Raw genomic sequence first — 19,083 nt, 5'->3', positions numbered from 1 at the left:
TATCTACAATCAAAAGCACCTAAACAGTACCAGCACAGTGAATTCATTTAAGTATTCCTTGAATCCACAGTGGAGGAGTTCAGCTGACTATTTCATAACATGCAAGCACCTGAGTTATGTTCAGCAGCAGTAAACTTATCAAGTTTTATTGCGACTATAAAACATAGTCTAAGAAAAATTAAGCATTTGAACTGAAGTATGATAAACTCGCAAAAGGCTGGACCCAATTCTGTGTCAGTCTCCAAGGGTGGAACTATCTTAGAGCAACTTGTTAGTTATTATGTAATAAATGAATATATTTTGGCAAATGTGCATTTTTTAGAACTGAAAAAAGGAATCCTGTTTTTACATACCACTTAAAAGACAAAATAACTTTTAAAATGGAAATAAAAATTTATCTTAATTTATACTATGTAAAACAGACACAGAGTGTGTACAACAGAGTAGGATAAAACCTAAATCTTCAGAGTTTACAGTTCTATCTAATAATTTATTCCATTCAAACAAGCTTTAATGCTGAGGTGATTAAAACAAGGTTAGAGAGCCGTCAAATACTGTGATGCCTTCCATACTCAGAACTGCTTCTCACTTCAGTTCAGCTCTACCTGTTCACTCATTTCTTCATTTCCCTTAAGGGCAGATGGTAGATTATACAACCCACCCAGAACTCATTTGGGAGGAACACCCTGGAGGGGTTATCGGGCACACATCACTTCCCGCTCCGGCTTGAGCAGTGAATGAAGCTCAAGTCTCCTAGGGCTACCATGAGATAATGCCACCAAACACCCAAATTAAATGTATGTGCTCTCTCAATGAACAGTAGAGGGAGAGCGTCCAGCTCTTAGCTCTGCAATTAACACGCCCCTTGCAAAAATATGTCCACAGGAAATGGAACTGCCAGTGGTTCTGCGATCCCAGGAAATGACCTAATGACTGATGTCCTGGTGATGTAACAGACTATGAACACTTGAGCCAGCGTTTTGCGGACAAATGTTGTAAAGCCCTCTAAAAAGCAGCTTTTCATATTCCCACTGAAGGTACAGGGAAATAAAATATAACATAATCATATACAGAGTGAATCAGAGGTGGAATTAGCATCAACAATTTGTTGGCTCCTGTCATATGCTCAGACAATTAAGACCTATTCACTTCACATGAAACTGTCATCACAAGGACCAACCATGGCGGCTTCTGAATGAGGCAGCCGGTTACTCTGCAATTAGTCCCCGAAAAAGACACGGATATACCAAAATACATATAAAGGAATGAATAAAAAACAGTGTAAGAAAAAAAAATCCAATTCCCCACCATTTTCTGCCAGGGGAGCCAAAACTTCAAAAATCATCTCTTTTTTATCATGCTCTATTTGCTTCTTGAACAGTTTCACGAGCTCTTCAGCAATGTTTGTGTAGGCAAACTGCTCTTTACTTGACTCTGTGAAGCAAAAGGAAAAATTCAGTATCAAGTAAACAAACCGCATCAAAAGGTAGGACTATTTTTTTCTCTCTATTACCAGGTTTATTCAGTAAGATGACTAATAGTGCTCTTCACAGACAAGAACAGTAGACTCGTGCTTGCCACTAAATGAAGAGAAAAATGTCTAACACTTTAAGATAAATGTACTGACCTGAATTAATTATGATTAAGGCTGTTAAAAATATATAAATATACGATCAAGGTTGTTGGGGCTGTTTCTGCCCAACAGAATGTAAAGGTAGCTACAGAAATAGTAACATTACAAAAATACATATTGTCTTTGATTCCCCTCAGCTTAACAGGAAGACTAACAGATTATATACTGCATTTTCTATGGGAGGGATGAAGAGTCGTACTGAACGCTTTAGTATTACATGGTTTCATGACGGTGACGTTTCCTTTGAAATCTGTGCATGGCTGCTGCAGGGCCATTTCATACTGCACAGATAGCATAAAGCAGCTTTACAGATGGGCTAGCTTGCTACCAGGAGGTTAGCCGGCAGGTAACGGTTCTTCAAATGTAGATTCAACAAAAGCATCTCTTTTACTCCATTGCCTGTATCTTATTCCTCCTCACTGGCAGTATTACAGGGGATGCAGGTGGTAGGGCTGGTGTTCTGCATTCTCCAGTTGCCACCTCCTGAGGGCCATCTGTAGTTAGAAAACCTTCCAGCATCTTTGCTACTGCTATAATGGATGGTTAGGGATTATTTTAATGTAGAATTGACCCCAAGGACTGGGGAAAAGCATGAACTGCAGCCCTAGACCCTTTTGTGCACATCCCTTTATTGTTTTCTCTCAATATGCATGACTGCGTAGCATATTCTAAGTGGATTTTTGACCTTTCCGGTATTTTTAAAAGCAGAACCATCACTGTCTTTGTTTGGTTTTTGCCCTGCTTTGACACAGAATAAGAGTTTCATATAATGCTTCTCAAGGGATCTGTAGAATGCGGTTGTCTCTTAAGTGATGAAAAATGACAACCTGACAATAAAATTCCCTGAAGTTACAAGCCAAAAATAAAATATTACAGTTACAATGTGAATGACTAAGCTGTTGCTTAAGGGAGATTAAAGTATTACAAGCTAAATTAATTTTGTGCCAATCTTAAAGAACGAGCATTTTTTCAGCGTATGGGAACAGGAAGGGAAGCAGCTGCTGTTAAGCTTCTTTCCCATGGTTCTTATTACTCAACTGGACAAAGAGGGAAAGGAAATGTAGTTGTCAGTGAAGATACCATTTATTATATTTAATATCCTTATGGTTTTAGTTGTATTTTAGCACTAGAATTTCCAGTATACAACTCGTATTATACTTTCCGCTGTGCAGACACAATACATAGTGCCCATCCTGAAGATCTCTGATCTATTCATTTCTTTAGTGCTGTTTTGATGGCTCTTTCTGTTGTTGTTTTGTTAAGCAGACTTGTCTGCTCTAAGCAAAGGTATTATGCGTGTGATCAGACTACACTAGATAACGTGTTATTATCTCTGGCCTTGAAATCTATGAACTTAGGACAGTTGCGAATAGCTTCAGGCCACCAAATAGTACAAACTCACAGATAGATTTTTCATATTTTGAACTGCTGAATCTTCTTAGAAATACAGGGTGATACCGTAACTGCTATATTATTGTACTCCAGTGCAAAAAGCCTCATAAGACTAAAATGTCACTGAATAGGTTAGCAAAAGAAGAACAGCAATGTAAACCACAAGTGACAATGAAACATGGGCCCTAACAACCCGTTGTTTTACACTTTGTGGAATTCCAGTGAAAACTAATCCACTTGCAAAGACGTTGGATCGAAGCAGGACCACAAACTTCAATTTAAATGAATTTGTAACTAAACTTGCTAAAAATAACAGCTACAGCTTAGTAATATTCATGACTTATTCATGCAAGTATTTAGTCTAGAACATGTCAAAACTCTACACCTAAAAGAATATTGTATAGGCAGATTTATGAACTGTGCCTGTCTCAGTTTCATTCAGTGATTTCCATGAGCTAAATTTAATTCTGATACAACTTTGTGGAGCTACACCAGGATACATTATGTATATTATTAATAAATAATTCACAATAAGTAGCAGCGCTCAGGAAATACTGTTTAGATTATTTGAAATGTGCTTACTTGCATTGAAGAACGTTAACATAAAACATAAGGTTGTACTAAGTACTCAAATAAACGTCAGTTACTGAAGAGGAAAAAAAAGAGACAACTATAGATTTCAGGGAGAATAAGTAGAAATAGTTTGCTTTAAATTTTGAATGTACCAAAAGGAATGGAACAAGCATCACTGCAAGGCTTTTGTTAGTCTTAAGATTTAACTTTACGAAAATTTGAGATTAATATTGTGGACTTACCGAGTTCTGCTAAATTGCCGAATGCAACAAGGCACATCTCTGTCAGAGCTGCGTTTTGGCAATGAATACCCAACAATTTCACTAATGTAGGTATAACACCCATATTGATAAGCTGTGACTGCAGGGTATCTACATAAAAAGAAAGTACAACACGGAGTTAGCATTTCTGTTTGTAGTACTGTTCTTTAAACCAAAAAAGCATTTTTCACACAAAGCAACTTCTAAGCTAAGCAGCATTAAAATGTTTGTCTCCTCTACTCTTCTACACTGGGATCTGGTCCAGACTTGAGATATGGACTCATAATTCCCCCTGCCCCTGGCAATGGGACGTATTCCCAGAAAAATTCCCTCCTGATATGGTCATAGGGTATAGTGGATTACGCAGCTACTGATAATTTTGTGGTTATCAGGTTCCTAATACATATTGGGTTTCATTCTGACTGAAATCAAACAAAACTACATCAGTGAAATAATTATTTATCTGAGAGCGTGTTCCTATATACTGTTTTCCCTTAAAGATCAAAACTGGAAAATTAAAATCAGAATGAATATAAACTGGCACTGAAATAAACATGAAAAGTTTTATAAACACAGGAAGTCACAATGTAGATTATGAGAAGCTTGAGAAAAAAGAAAGTTTAATAAAGACAAAAAAATGGAAGGTTTAAGAAAAGTCCTTAGAAGCCATTCTGATAATTTCTTGCATAGGATGAAAGTTTATAGTATTTACAAGTAAGAAAGTTATTGCTCCTAGATGTCTGCAAATAGAAAGATGCTTTGATGGTTAGGCAGAAACGTGATTGTTTTAAAGGATTATTTAAAACGATATTTTCTCTTACACATTTTACCTATAACATAGCAAAGAAGAAAAACATTGTTTCACAGTTGATTAGAATGAAGCAGACATGAACACACCAGATGTTGTTTAGTAATTTTCCTAAGCATCTTTTTTCCTTTGTTTCTGAGCACTTTAACTACGTTTAAATGTTACAAACTCAAAAGACAAGGATCCAAAGCCCAGTGAATTCAAGAGAATTGTTATTACTTCATTTAGCTTTGGGTCAAGACCTACAGGGGATTTTTTTTTTTTTTTTAAGGAATTCATTCTGAGCAAGTGGAATCAGTTGGAGTTTTTATATCTGTGGAATTAGAGCCATAAAAATTGGAGATTTTTACAGGGAGATAAAAACATATCTCTTACAACTTAGGTCTAGCAAATTTAGTATCATCTCATGCTCTCGGAAAACTCTTTGCCTTCAAGATTCTGCCAAGTGTGTTTGAAATTTTCATCTAATAAAAATTATGAAAAGATTCTGGAATGTTTAGTTCATTTATATTCAGTGTAAAATACCTTTATAATACTTATCGATTTGGTACACTAGGTAAGTAAATGGCATGGTTATTACAGGTTATTGGGGATGAGCAAGAATCCTTATGGCTTGACATCTTTAATAAAACTGTATTACTTACCAGTAACTGAATTTCATTTTTTGGGGGGTGGTAGTGGTGGGTGGTGTGTTACCTCTTCCACAGATTCATGGTCTTTAGAGAAATTTATGAGAACACCATGTCAGACACCAAAGAGCTGCTGAAGTTGTCAAATTTCAGGTAAGTACAAAGTGCACTAGCGCATGCATTGAATGCCATTTTACCTCCGGCAGATATGTGAGTCACTACTTACTATACCATCCTACTTCATTCCAAACTGACTGTAAAAATCTATCTCTGAATAGGAAAATTGGGGAGGGGGGAGCTGGAATGGTTCTGTAGAGAAAATGATCGTCGTTTAGGAGAACTCAAGTTACTGGTAAATAATCTGTTTTTGTCCTTGGTTTGTGATTGTCCCCTGGAGATACTTAAAAACTCTGAAGGAAAAATGGTAGTCATAGAGAGTAGGAGAACAAAGACACAAACCACAAATGCCATAGAAGATTATGTGGGAAGAAATTGCCTTGTTACTAGACTATGCCTTCAGTCACTCTAAAATCACTTTATCCAACTGTAATGGACAAAGAGGCAATTAATGTCTATGGGCTTCATTTGGCAAAGCGTTCTGACATCACAAACATAAACTCTGTTTTGAGCAGGGTTTTTTTTCTGCTGTCTCTTTATTAATACAAAATATATAAAAAGTGCAGAGGAGAAGTGGAAAAAGGGAAACCATATCCACCTTTGAAAGGAAACGGGAATTTTAAGAGCCAAATAGAAGGATATACTGTCGTTCAAGAGAGCATGGAGCACACTGATTAAAGGGCCTCTAGAATTCCCAAGTAGGAAAAAAGGAAAAAGAAAATATACCAAGAAAGAACAATTGTACTGGGTCAAAAGTATTATACCTGACTCCACACTGGTCTCATTTCCCTGGAGTAGAAGGATGGCACCTGAGCACAGGAATGGTCTACAGTGGTAGGAACAGGATTACAAGGATTGCCAATAAGGTAAATATTGATGCCTTAACTGCAGTAAGCGAAAGGCTAAATTTTCTCCTCTGCCAAAGACAGGACAACCCTGGGAGTCACAAAGCTGCACAGGAGGCAAAACCTTTGAAAATAAAAGGCTGCCAGCAGCTATTTGCTATGTTTATACTTAAGCCTGGGCTTGCCATACAAATTCCAAACTTGTCATTTACATCTGTTGTTACCATCAATAGGAGGCTCTTTCTCTAGTAAATACAAGAGCAAAGTCTATTAAGAAGAAGTTTAAGAGAAAAGTATTAGGCTTCTCACTGGTGTGGAGACCTACGGTGCTCTTTAGTTCAGAGAAATTAAAAACATCTAAGTGGTTCAGTCTCAGCTGAAGGGACTGACAGCAGTTCTCAGGCTCTCCTATGAAAGACCACAGACCGGGTAACTTGGAATAACTGCGTATGGCAGCTTTTCATTGCAGGAAGCGTTAAGGCCCTACTGGAGCAGGAGACAAGTTCAGGGGATGCATGCATCCATCCTATAAGCAGTTGCCTGACTCACAACTAAAGTGAGCCATGAAGCCAGGCAACATCATGCCTCAGGATGAAACAGCATTTCTATCAGCTTCCTAAGCAGAACTTTATGCATAGTGAGCAGGAAGCATGAAAAACTGAATGCCTCTTCTGAATTTATGACTTAAAGCCACAAAAGAAATTCTCAAATTTTACACCGCTATCACATGTTGGACTAGTAAGATGTCTCTGTGTTCTCTTGGGGTGAAAAGCACTGACAGTGCTGCTGTACAGATGCATATACAGGTAGATAAAAGGCAATCAATACATGCGCCAGCACAAAGAATCACCTACCTAAAACTTGAATTTCAATGGATCCATGTCCTTCGGTGACACACATGGAAACTCCAAAAAGTAAGATCTGGGGAGAATATCCCAAATGGAGAACTTTATTGGGGGCATTTGAGTTTAAAATGCTGATTTAGACTAGTTCATGATTTTGGACAGAATTTCAGAAAACAACTAGTCATTTCGTGTTTCATCAGTAACGCTAAAGGAAAATTTGTTTTGTACAAATTGGCGTAATTTCGTACCGTAGAGAAACCTGCTTGCAATCCCCACATCTATGTTAAATCATCATATAACATATAAGTGATTGTCTTGATTGTCTCAGTATCATAAGAAACATACTTTTTATCTGCTTTTACATGCTTTAGGTTACTTTGCATTTGTATAATATTTAGGTCTTGAAAGCATGCAAGTCATCTTTAGCTGTGATGTAAATGAAACAAAAACCACGGCAAGCATGAAAATTAACAAAGGTAAGTCTTAGAAGGAAGCATTACTGAAACATTGCTGTTAGACCATAATAATGGTGCCATAAATCTCCCTTTCGTTTCTTTTGTATTTATATAGCTTCTGCAGATGGTAAACAGCGCAAATCAGTCGCCAACATTCATTCCAGTCGGTAAGAGTTTTGTGAGAATAAGAAAGGCTTGGCAGTTGTATGATTTAACATCAGAATGTTACATTTTACAAAGGCATTGAAGGAAAGACAACCTTGACAGACTGAAGTTTAATATGAAATGAGATGAGGAAGCAATCTATAAACATAATGATTTTTTATCTACATATATACACCCATATATAAATATATGTATACTTTCACACATACATACTGTATCCAGCTAGTTAACTTTTGATCTCCAATTTGACTATCTAATAAGCGAATTGGCCTAGTTCTTCCATTTCTGCATTTCTTTAAAAATGCTTTCATGGTTTGTTTTCTAAATCTCAAGAGACAATTAGCTACCTTATAGACTGATCCCATTAACTCGTAAATAGGCTTGGCTCACAGGATTATGAGATCGGCAGAATAACTACTCAGGTCTCTAATTCTTTTACGTGAGTGTTTGCATATGATTATTAGTTTTATTAGATTAGTTATTAGTTTTTCACTCTTTATCCAAGCCTGCTTTGCCTCTTGCTCTTAAGCAGATTCATAGCTATGCAGAGATTATATGTAATGATGATAACAGTGTTCAGAATGGGAGAAGCACAACAACATACTGAACCCACTGAAAGGTGCCACAACAGCAGCTTTAAGCATGGGTGCTCTGTACCCCAAATAAAGTTTGCAGCACTTCTTGACAAAGAAAGACTTATTCTAGGTCTTTGTCAAGACTTGCTTCTTTTGGGATTAAGCTATGAGCAAAAACATCCACAAACGTGTGACACGTTTGTTTCATTCCTAGCCATACCTGCAACTTTGCGTTCTAAGAACTAATAATGGAAAGCAGGGATGAGCTATTTGTGTCTGACTGAATTTGGGTAGTAAAATACGATTATGACAGAGAGGGTCAAGATAATCTGAGCTGAAGGCAAAGGGATGTGTCCCATCAGAAAAACCCTCTGACTTCTAGCAACACAATTAAAAATCGACACTTTTTTTATACGCTTAAAAGAACTGCAAGAGATGCCAAAGCTGAGTTTGTTCTGTTAATGTTGTAGTGCCTAAAGATACCAAGGAGGAAAAGGAAGAATTGAGAGACAGCGAGCAAAAATAATTCCTGAACACAAGCAGATGGCACGAGAACCTTGTAAAGGGAATCTTAGTTTTAAAGCTTAGACAACAGTGTTATGAATGGAGTTACAACTGCAAGCTGAGTGTCCAGAATCGGGACGAGATACAAGAATGCTCCATTAATTTGCTCTGTTTAGGAAAAGAAAATACTACTCGTAGCTGCTCTTTAGTTGCCATTTTTGTAAAACTCGTGTGTGATAAATGCCTATGCTAATTCAAAAACTTGAAGTACTCAAGAATGAGTCATTTTTAAAAAATAAGGTCATTGATAGCTATTAAAAATAAAGTAGTAGCTATTGGAAAAAGAGGGCAATTAGTTGACTGGGAATGACAAACTGTTTAGAATCAAATAAAACAATTTATATACTTCTTGCTCATAAAATGCTAAGAATTAGAAAATATTAGGGTGTTCATAGATAATTAGATGCAACTAAGACCCAAATGTGCTGTAATCGACCTCATCTGGATAGCTAGTGCAACTTAAGAGTGCGAGTCATTAAAAGCAGTAAAGAAATCTTTGAAGTCCCCACCGGTGATTTTGTAACATAGCATGCTAAGCAGGAAAAGATTACAGAAACAAGCAAAGAGAAGGTAGAAGTGCTATTTCAAAGACTGAAATACTTCCTTCTCACATTTCAATATTTTTTCTTTTATTTTTGTCCAATTTGTTTCCATAACTACTGACAAAGCAATCTGAGACTCTAGGCTGCAATCCCATACTCCTCATCCTTCAGCAAAACCAATGCAGCGTTTATCTTCTTTGTAAGTAACATGGGACCAAGTCTTTGCAAGTAAATCCTGAAAATGGTATCCGCTAATCTGTAAGCACAATTAACTGTCAGGACAATCTGAGTTTTCATGTTTAACAGGTCAGCAAAGAACTGCATTCACTCAGAATATTATCCACCTGATGCTGCAATGCGTGGAAGTAAGTGGTTGTCTTGGGCTCATATCTGACATTGACTGTTGTCCTGAAAATTTATGATGGTCCACAGGTGATATTTTTTGAGTAGTTCACAACTATGGTCCAATTGTACCTGTGGCTCTTAAAACAAACCTGGCAAGACAGGTGAACTACCTGTCTCTCCATGCACATGCTGCAGGTATGGTCATTGAGTTTTCTTCTAAAAATTTAATCCTCTAGCTTCTTTTTTTTTTAATATTGATTTGGCAGATTATTTGAGGTTTAATTCAGTGGTTGCCCCAGTCAGTGGCCAAATTCACAGTAGAACTACAGGACACAAATCTTACACAGCATACCCATGGCTGCTGGGCCAAACAGGAGCTGGGTCCCTACCAAAAGGTCCTTTCTCATGGAGACCACCAAGCATGTGGGGTAAGGTGAGGGTTTGGTAAGCCCCCAGCAATCCTCCCTGATGTGGTGGTAGGACAGGATGGTGGTGTGCACCCAGATCCAGGAGCTGGGAATACTGCATTTCTCACTGCTGACATTGCTTCAGTGGCTCCTGTGAATATTGCGTCAGTTCGTTAGTTTGTGCGAGATGAACGATGTCATTAGCAGAGTAGAGACCAGCTAGTGAATTCTCGTAGTTGTCACTGAGCTACACAACTGCTTTACTGATCGCATCAGAATAAGCTATCTTACTAGATGGAATGAGTCATTTATTCAATGTTCATAACAGTTAAACTGTTCAGAACCTGCTTGTTTGGGAGATTTACCTTGTAATTAGTTTTCCTAGGGAAGATCTGCTGGGCGCTTGGTCACTAAAGCAAAACTGATACAGTACCTCTACACAGTGCATTTGGACTGGTCTGTCTTGAGCTACCAAATATACTGGATGCTCATTAGTCTTAATTCATCCAGAGGATTCTGGTAGCTTAGAGGTGAGACTTACCTATTTGCTCCAAATATTTTAACAAATAAAGAAAACATGGAGTTAACACTATGAAATGTAATAAAATGTGACACTCATGCAGACATCAAGCAAAACAGTTCCTGAAAAATATGTGAAATAAAGGAACTAGAAAGTTGCTATTTGGAGAAGAAGGAAGAAGTAATGTAAGCAATTATTCTTAAATAATACTAGGAAAAGAGGAGACAAAAAGAATGTAAGAACAAGAGAAAGAGATGAGACACATACAACAGTGATATTTGGAGGTGGATAAGTAACACTAAGAGCAAGGGTTCCAGAGGGATGGCACAGAAAACACACAAGGGAACTATGCTAGAGGATATGATAAAGCAGATTAAAAATCTATACAGTAAAGGTAAAAAAAAAAAAATTAAGCCTATGAACCATCCTGAAAAGTAGAAGAGTTTCGGGGACATAGGTTTGAAAGTGAGTTACAGCAAGTGATAACTTTAAGGAAATGGTAAGCAGCTAATAAAGAAGCTATTTCTTCCTAAGATAAAACACTACAGTTCAGGAAATGGACATGATCGAAGAAACAATGTGATTAGCTAACTACATTTGCAGTCTGTGCCATTACAAGTCAGGAGAATGGCCTCTATTTAGCTTTCCTCATTTATCCCAATTTTTCTAGAGATTCAGATTTTGAAGAACTTGGAAATGTGTGAAATTGAACAGTAAAATATGCTTTGGTATATGACCATGCTTGCGTGCAGAAGCAAACTAGGTACTAAAATATCAGTACGTTTGAACAACTAGGTGTAGAACACCATTTTCTTACCCTCAGCGGTCAAGGATTTTTCATTTAAGATACTATGTTGTGTTTTTGTCCCAGCCCCTAAACATCTCCATTTAATGGATGAAGAACATAAACTTAAAATTTGTAGACACGGAAGAGTGTTGAACATACACATAAATTATTCCCCATTTATCTTGGAAGAAAGTAACGTGGTTTTATATACATTTCACAAGGAGAAAAATGATTAAGGAAAAAAGTTTGGCATATATACCCCCAAATCATCAACAAGACACACTGCATGCCTGCGACAAATTAGTCTTATGGTGTTGTTTGATAGTAAATGAAAAAGAGAGGACTTAATGCAGCCTTCTAGTTTACTTCTGTAAATCTGTTTTTTCCTAAGGTGTATGATATTGAATTGCTTTTAAACAAAGAAGTAAATTCCAGATGTTGATTTTAAAACTTTATACGATATGCTATATGGAATTGCATCAGGAAGATATCTAGTATTTTTGAGAACATAATTTTACTGAAACAGAAAATTGTGTACGTGAATGGAGGTGCTCGATCTTTTCAGAATAACTTAGTGTTAGTATCCACAATGTAAACCTACAATTGACTTTAACTTTTATCTTTTTTTTTTTTTGATGGGGTTGTTCTCCTGGTAGACATAAAGCAAATTTTCGGTGTTGTTTACCATTCTCATTGCTATAGTTCATCAGCATGCCACAAAAGACAGTCAAGAGCTTCTCACTGGCTGGATCTGTTTTACTGCACAGTGACCTTATATGGTCTACTACAATATGTGCACCACCTGCACGGTCAACTGCGTTCCTGCCCTCATCTGTAAAACAAAGAGTTACATTAAAAAAAAAAAATGAAACCAAAACCCACCGTAGAGTCCCAAACATAACAGTAATCATACAAAACGAAGTTTTTAAACAGAGTGAAGTCATTCCTCCAGTGTTGTCAAATTCATCTAGGGGGATGCTTGAGGGCCAGCTTTTAGTGCAACAGAACCAGGGAAGTGAAAACACCTACAACAAAAGGGATTAATCACCTGGCACTAATACCTTTGTAAAGAAGTTCAGTGTTTGAGGCAGAGCCGCTGGAGCCGATAAATGACATTCTGAAGATACATTGTGTTTTGCCAGAAGGGAGGTTCTGAGCACTTTACAAAGCCTAGTCCATGCACCCTTGTGGACCAGGTAGATTACTCTTGCCATTATGCAGATCGAGAAATTGAAATACAGAAAATAAATTGCTTAGGTTGCTTAAAAACAAAATGGGGAATAAAACGGACAAATCAGACAGAGGTACTAGTTCCCAGTCACAGACTCTGTTCATGCACTCACTCTGCCACACAGCATGTTCTTTGTACTTGTATACCTGAAATTTAATACCACTATCAGATTCTTTTCGTATGGCTAAAAGAAAAATGCGGTCTGCATATATAATAGACTACAATGTTCTGAGGTTTCGTCAATAACACACCGTAACCTTTGTATGGAACTCTCTGTATAACCAATCAGATTTGATATATCAGTGTAGGAATAAAGGAAAAATTGGCATTCTATTACAGTAATCGACAATACCACTTCCTTTCCCAGCAGGCAATCAATCAGCAACAGACAATAGTCAATAACCTAAATTCCAGGGGTTCCAAAAGGAGAGATTTCCAAGTGAGTTACAGTTGGAATCAACTGGAAAATCTGGATGAAAACAAAACTTTTGGGGGAAAAATCACTAAAGCAAAATAGGAAAAAAAAACCCTCTCCTCAATTTCTTAATGGCCCAAAGCAGATCTCCCCTTTCCCTTGTTATTCACCACTCTATCGTCACTCCTTTTTCTCCCCGTCATACGTGGAGGTCAAGCTACCAAGTTTTCTTCATTCTGCAACGTATTCAATATGAAAACCAAGGCTGTCCACAGTTATAATACGATCTTCCACTATAAAGTGTTCCAGAGCTCTGCAAAAAGAAGTTTCTAAATCTTCCAATTCTTGTTAATACTATTTATAAGGCGTATATACCCCTTACAATATATGAAGTATTATATGTATTGTATATACACCTACACTACATATATTCATAAATATAAATATATTTATATATGAGGGGTGTATATATATATAGGGACTTCAGATAATTTGCTGAGTGGAGCTGAAGGCAGAAGGGTAATTCTTGGTGTATCTTAACTATTAAATTTATTACCAAAGTAATGTGTTTTGCAGAATAACTCTGATACATGCAACAGAGGAAAAATGTCGCTGCCATGACTGCCTCCACCTTGGACACGATCAGGGCATCAGGGGACTGTGTTTCACTGCAGGTATGTATATTCCATTTTGAAAAAGGAGAAACTGGAATCTGTTCACAGTCAAACAAATTCAAGGTAAGATTCTGTGTCAAGGAAGGACTATAAAAAAGGAGAAATATAAAAGAAATAAATCTTTTGCATCCTTGATGCAGTGATAAACATAGGCATATGGCTGAAATGAAAGGAAGGCCTACACCAAAATATAGTGAGACAATATAGTCAGGTGTTCAGATTCAGTGCTTACGTTTACCAAATTGGCAGAGAAAAAAACAACCTTAGCTGGAATATTCCAGCATCCTGTTTTATGTATCCTCTTCTTGTATTTTTTATTACAAAAGTGATGCAAATACATGATTTTGTATTTGACTCACCTGTTTTGTGAGTCAAAACAGGTGTGCAAAACAAAACTGAATCACTGATTCTGGATCAGATGGGCTGAATGTGGTCCTCAAATTACTATAATGCAATTGAAATCGACAAACTCAAACCATGACAAAATTAAGCTTGAGATAAGAATCAGGTGTCAGGCTTGTTCCTGTGTTTTGATATGGAACTGCATATAAAATATGTAAGCAAAGAATAATATAAAGATAGAGTCAGGTGAGGGTTTGGAAGCAAGTGTTAAAAAAACCAAAAAACTGTTACAAGCCAAGTTCCTTACCTGGATGGAATTTGGCACAACTCCACTGAAAATAATTGTGTGATAGTATCTCACAACAAATTAAAATCTAACTTATATATCCTTTTACTTCCATTCTCTCTGGTTTGTCAAAGAAGTTATATATCAAAAACTGCTGTGTCTTTAAGTACTCTCACTTCAAATACATGACAAAATTCTTATCCACACAATATTTTTGTTAGGTAGATAGATAATCAGCTTCTGCTGTACAGACAGCAAAAGTAAGGCAGAAAGATTCAGAAACAAATCTCACTCCAAGAAATGTCTCTCTGTCTCTGTAGTATACTCATAAAGTTAGGGTAAAATGAACTTCAGGATCCCTCCCAAGTAGGGGGCAGGCTGTAAGTGCCAGACTTTGATGTGACTACATAGGCTGGTAGATTCATAAAAGAGATGCCTTAATTGAGTTCATTGCTCCACCTCTTTCCCATGCTAGAGCTCACCCTGCGTATTCCCATGCTAGAGCTCACCCTGCGTAGCTGCTTCTCTGCCCTAGGCAGCTGGGTGAAGAACAGACCTGGGCTAGCGCTATAATTAGGATCCCCTGGTGCTGCCTTCTTATGCCCAAGAGGATTAACTCAGCTCATTAGTGAGGGCCACAAAGAATCCTGTACCAGATGTAGGTGGAAAATTCTGAAGGTCCTGGCTACCCACTCCAAGCTCTGGCTATGACACCCTGTTGCATCCCCAAGCAAAAAGCGTATTTCTGACTCAGAATGCTCCATGTACTTATTACCAACTCGCTTCTCCCTGCTCCGTCGCTAAGAAACAGATTTTGCACACAAGAATACTCACCGAACTCCAAATCATTTACAGTCAAAACAAGACCACAGCATGTTGCTGTCTTATTCTCAATCCAACTACTACCTTGCAGTTCAGCAGCTCTATGAACTCCCACACTTAACATGCTTCCAGCTTCCCAGAAGCTGCGTTGAAATTTTTTCCTGTGACCTTTTTAAATAAACATTTGCTATTCCTAAGAGATCAGTGATTGAACATTTTAATGAAAGCATTCACATTTCTGCTTAAAAATGCTTCACTACAGCTCACAAAGGGCAATGCTGTTGTATAGCCTTTTTTTTAAGTACACTTAATACTGTTTAAAGATGCCAGAATGACAACAACCCAAGAGACCAGAGGGATTTTTTTTCCTACAAAATGTACAGTAAGATTTATTACAGAATGAGTTATTACTTCCACAGTGTTCTTTAGCCCAATGCAACGCAGCCATCTCTAAGAATTAGTACAGTCTCTTTTTCCATCCCGAGTTGCTCACGGGAGTTTTATGCAAAACTGGGTTTTAATGTGGATTATCAAATTACTGTGACTGTTCCCATTCCCCCTATGAACAGTCTTGTGAAATTTCCCCGTGGCTCAGCCATGCCTGCACCAATGGATGCCCAAGTCAAAGACCAAATTTTTTTAGTGCATATGATTGGTAGGGCTTTAAAATGCAGCACTTACTTACTTAGAGTAGTTTCAATTTGCTTTTCCCAAGATGTGTTTGCATAATTTTCCCTCGAGTTTTCTTCCCCAGTTTACTAAACCCTAAAACAAACCACTAAGTCATAAAAGGTTAACAGGAAAAAAGAATTAATGCGGCAGCTTAAAATATGAAAACAATGTAAAGCATAAGCTTTACAGCCAATGAGTTATTTCTAAAACACGTGCACCAATACATAGATTTTTGTCACCACTGTAAGATTATTTCTGGAAATATAGTTACATCAGGCAAAGGGCTGTGCCATAGTATAGGCAGATATCAGAAAATATTTTTGCAAATAGCTCACCTAGTGCTCTTTAATCTAAAGCTTAAATTAGCTTTGTTGTTTTCATACTGGGCCCTTTTTTAATATAAAGTTTAAGCTCTTCCAATCCAAGTGACATTAAAGAAGCAGATGCATCTCATACAGATTGGGACAAAAACATTGCTTATTAATGTTCTATTAGGATATAGAGCTGTGTCTTCACAAGAAAAAAATCCGCACAGTTTCAGACAGTTCTAAAAACTCGTGTTTTACCCAATTTTAATTAAGTTTTAAAATATATTGGTCTGGTTCCTTCATTATTCCAAACTTTTCTCTTTATCATCTCTAATATTTAAACTACAGTTTAGAAGTAATTTGTACTGCAGAAATGATCCTGATCCTGCAAAGACGCACACTGTTATTTAAGTGTGCATATGGTGAGTAAACCCACAGGGTGGTAAAAATTAGGTAGGTGTCTACGATTCTGGTGATGATGGCATCATAGCTAGTTGAATAACAACTAATTAAAAGCGTAGAAAATTATATTCAGTATAGTGATGTACTGAATGGTTGTTTGAAAGCTTGTTCATTTTTTTCCATAAGGTATGAACACTCCATATTACCTTTGCCTATCATATCTTTACATCATGATGGCCATAGTGCCACTGCTTTCCAAACAGTTCTTTGCTAAGTCTTTGTTACTGTATCTTCATTCTGAAATGTGAATTTTGTGTTTCACAATACAATTTCATATGTAATGATATTTCTTAGTAGCGGCCCGATATTGGTTTGCAGACTCAAAATGCATAACATAAAATTTGGTGTAAATAGTTGCACTGGTATAAATGGTACAAGTCAGTGAGGGAAAAGATGATTTGTATGATCAAGGTCCCTGATTTGCATAAACCAAACTGCCAAGACAGCAGTTTTTGATAACATGGAAAAAATACAGTATGTCTTTTAAAATTCTTTTACTCTGCAATTGGGTGTAATGGTCAAATAATTTAAATGACATACTGTCATTTTATTTTAAGTGCTTCATCTTCATTGCATTTGGCTCCAATCCTGCATTCTTTTAGACCAAAATATTGCTTAGGTTAGACCAGTGTCTCTTGGACAACTTTTTTTTTTTTTTTTTTTTTTTTGTTAAGATTAACTAATTTACAGTAGCCCAAGGTGGGGAGAGTTCTTTCCATATGTTCTATTTTTATTTCCTCTATTTTTTAATTAGGTCCTCTTTGCATGGTTTTTGTACTGAGGCATTCATCTGCTCCTGCTGCTTGTTCTTTCACCTGAAGTCATAATCTTCTGTGATATCAAACTGGCTGCTGCAGAGGAAATTATGATGTGACATACAGAAAATTATGACCATGCGTGGGGAAAAAACAGCAGGAGTAGAACTCCAAAGGAAGAAAGGTCCTGCTTACATGTTTTCTCTCTTCTTATTAAGAAAACAGAAGGAGAAAATACTCAGAAAACACTGTTAGGGGCAAACCCTTAGCTAGTGTAAACCACTTTATCTATGTAGACAGTAGGAAAAACATTGCCACTTATATAAACTGGGAGTTTACCATTGTTTTTTCCTGTCTGAACACTGTAAAGATAAAACCTTTAATGCAGTGCTGTCATTCAGTTTTAATACTTGACAATACTTTTAATCTTGAATCTGTATGTGCTTTCAAATCACTGGATTCTGGACCCTGTCAGTTCTTTGACTGCAAGACTACAGACTACAACCCTGTTACAGAACACAGAGTAGCATTGCATTAATTTTATTTTTTTCAAGGAAAGTAAGCTTCATGTAATTATATTGCACTATTACTGTTTGCTCCTTTTTCCATGTCTTCTGTACACCTGTCTACAAGGGACAGGACACAGCAATACTGTATTTTGAGATTCATGTTTTAATAATTTGAAAGATATTTTTTGGGATTGCTCTATCTTGTACTGAAATTTCCTTTCCCTTTATTTAATTCCTTCAGGACTTATAAGTCTCTGATTACCAGAAATATGTTTTTGTTTTATTTGCTTATTGATTAAAATCAATCAATATAGCCTTAAAATTTTTGCTTTATGAAGAAAAAATAATCTTGAATTAGTCATGCTTGCTTCAGAGATAAACAGAATAGTCTTGTAGTCAATTAATCTTAAATTACTGGCAAATATCCTTAGCCCTAACTCCAGCTGCATTGGTATTGTCTCGTAAATTATTCTTTTAGAAATTATTGCTCAAAGAGTAAATATGTAAACAGTAAACCAGAAATGCTAACAGAATGCTGTCTTTTATTATAGTGCCTTCAAGGACTGAAAATATGTAGCATTGACCTTTTTGGATAAAACTGTTGCCAGCGTATTTGCTGCCTAATGTCAACTGATGGAGCAGCGTACTGGCCCTCTTATGCAACTGGTTTATTCTAACAAATACAATTTTAAAATGTTGTATCCAAGTGGAGATCTAGGGGTATTTCTGGTAGACTCCTTATAATATGTTCAATGTGTGGACCATAGAATATCAATGCCAACAAGCCCTAATATCTCTCATGAGTATCGTGGGATTTCTTCTGTCTACAGAGTCAGGAGTTTGGCAGAGCATTTGAAGGGACGGGTAAATGTGCCAGTATCACAATCTCCCTAATGTTATGCTGAGGCAGCAGTCAAATGCAAGCCAGATTCAACTCCACAATTTAATTGCAATAAAACTTGCTTATTTTTCATATTCCTCTTATGTCAGATACATGTGAGAAAAATCATGTGTTTCTGATTTCAGACAAAAGAACAGTAATGAGTTTATTGTTCAAGACTTTTCAATACTTCACTGCCAGTCAAATTCTACTAGTGGACCTAAGATTTCAATATAACAGCAGAAATGTTTTTATCAGCCACAAG

General features: G+C 36.9%; 1 protein-coding gene across 1 annotated transcript in view; it reads right to left on the bottom strand.

The window, feature by feature from the left end:
* Nucleotides 1–19,083, bottom strand: part of RAP1GDS1 (RAP1, GTP-GDP dissociation stimulator 1) — a 135,081-nt gene that overhangs the window by 14,234 nt on the left and 101,764 nt on the right. Inside the window, exons 7-9 of the mRNA XM_009327069.1 lie at nucleotides 12,148–12,294; nucleotides 3,841–3,969; nucleotides 1,309–1,434 (exon numbers count right to left, since the gene is read on the bottom strand). Coding sequence (XP_009325344.1) covers nucleotides 1,309–1,434; nucleotides 3,841–3,969; nucleotides 12,148–12,294 — 402 coding nt within the window. The remainder of the gene's footprint in view (nucleotides 1–1,308; nucleotides 1,435–3,840; nucleotides 3,970–12,147; nucleotides 12,295–19,083) is intronic.

The sequence above is a fragment of the Pygoscelis adeliae genome, unplaced genomic scaffold, assembly GCF_000699105.1.
Source record: "Pygoscelis adeliae isolate BGI_AS28 unplaced genomic scaffold, ASM69910v1 Scaffold87, whole genome shotgun sequence".
Taxonomy (NCBI): domain Eukaryota; kingdom Metazoa; phylum Chordata; class Aves; order Sphenisciformes; family Spheniscidae; genus Pygoscelis; species Pygoscelis adeliae.
Note: the sequence above shows the minus strand (reverse complement) of the source record. Positions and strands in the feature narration are given on the sequence as shown.